Below are 1,432 nucleotides of genomic sequence, written 5' to 3'. Positions count from 1 at the left end.
TACAGATTCCGGTAGTGTAACCGATGTCTCTCCATTGCAAAGCCCAAATTTACCAGATAATTTGAAGGATTTTTCTAGCGATTATAAGAAAGTTCAAGAAAAGGGTGGTTCTAAGAAGACAAAATTCAGGCATCATAGTGATGGAAGTACAAAGAAATCAAAGAAGGAGAGTGTAAGATTTGAAGGTGTAGGCCTAGGCGTAGGCATAAATACACCAAATGTACTCGGAGCTCCACCTGGATGGAATGAATCTGAGGCCCAGGAACTTAGTATGCTGTTGAAAGCTGTATTAGAAATGGATAAAACACCAAAGTCACTAGTACAGATGCCACACACACAAAGTTCTAGGCCAACGTCTGCCAAAAGCAATTTATCAACAAAAAGCTTGCCACACAAGAGAATGAATATGTCCTTTAGTAATGATCGTGTTCGACAGATTGACAGAGAAAATCAAAGGCTCTTGCAACAGATCATGAACAAATCTGGCGTAGAACTTCAGAATACAGGAGTGAAATCAAAATCAAGGAGGCCATTTCCTTCTCAATCTGCCACCAGCTTTAATGGAAATCACCAAGCAAGATTAAGTCATTCAGCATTAAGAAGGCAACGTGAGAATAGGAGAATTGAAATTGAAAATATGGTATGCTAAGAACCATACATTAGTATTACCGTATTTATTCAAATAAACACCCCTGGCCATTTATTGTTGAGAAGGGTTTTTGAGGGGGTGTTTATTCGAGAGAGGCATTTATTTGTGGGAGGCTATTATTTTTTTGTTAGTAAAATGGATACCTTTACTCAAATAAACGCCTGATAATGTTGGATAGTTTCACTGTAATGCGAAACACATAATTGGTAGCAGGACAAAACGGCAATGACGAAAAAGGCAATAACCAAAATGGCAATGAACCAAAACGGCATAGACAAAAATAGCAAAGGAGCGAAATCAATGCCAAGACTAGAAGTGCCACCAGGCGCGGGCCGCAGTTCATAATTTTCTAAATCGTCTTGAAATTGTCCCGATAGGCAAATCAAATATTGCCATGGGCTCTTTTTCCCACTTTTAATGTTTATTATTATTATTTCGCATTTTTTTACTATTATGACATAAATTGTTTAGTCTCATTTTGTCTGTACTGTATTTAAAATGTTTAAATGTTCTACTGCTTTTATATTCTTTTTAATAGAATGTGTTAAAAATTCATTTAGGAATTCATTTCAAAGAAAAAAATATAAGCTTGGAGCGTTTATTTGAGGAGGCATATATTCTAAGCAGGGCACTTTTTCAAATCCGCGTTTAATTAAATAAATAAGGTAATTTAATACAATTATTTTATTTAGTTTATTAAACTGGGTGGACTCTTCAGCAATGAGTTTGTAAATCCATCTAAAAAAACAAGGTCTCGTAATTTCGAAAGCTCCAATGTTAGAT

The 1,432-nt window shown here is 35.5% G+C and overlaps 1 protein-coding gene across 1 annotated transcript; it reads left to right on the top strand.

The window, feature by feature from the left end:
• Positions 1-640, top strand: LOC117120184 (cilia- and flagella-associated protein 97-like; the record flags this gene model as incomplete). Its single annotated transcript, XM_033265203.1, is given in 1 exon segment — positions 1-640. A coding segment is annotated over 1 exon segment (640 nt), but the record flags the coding sequence as incomplete, so codon positions are not given.
• Between the last annotated feature and the right edge of the window lie 792 nt (positions 641-1,432).

Source organism: Anneissia japonica, unplaced genomic scaffold (assembly GCF_011630105.1).
Source record: "Anneissia japonica isolate Jap-2015-1 unplaced genomic scaffold, ASM1163010v1 scaffold300734_len1432_cov474_single, whole genome shotgun sequence".
NCBI classification, from domain to species: Eukaryota; Metazoa; Echinodermata; class Crinoidea; order Comatulida; family Comatulidae; genus Anneissia; species Anneissia japonica.
This window is presented reverse-complemented; position numbering and strand designations above follow the sequence as displayed.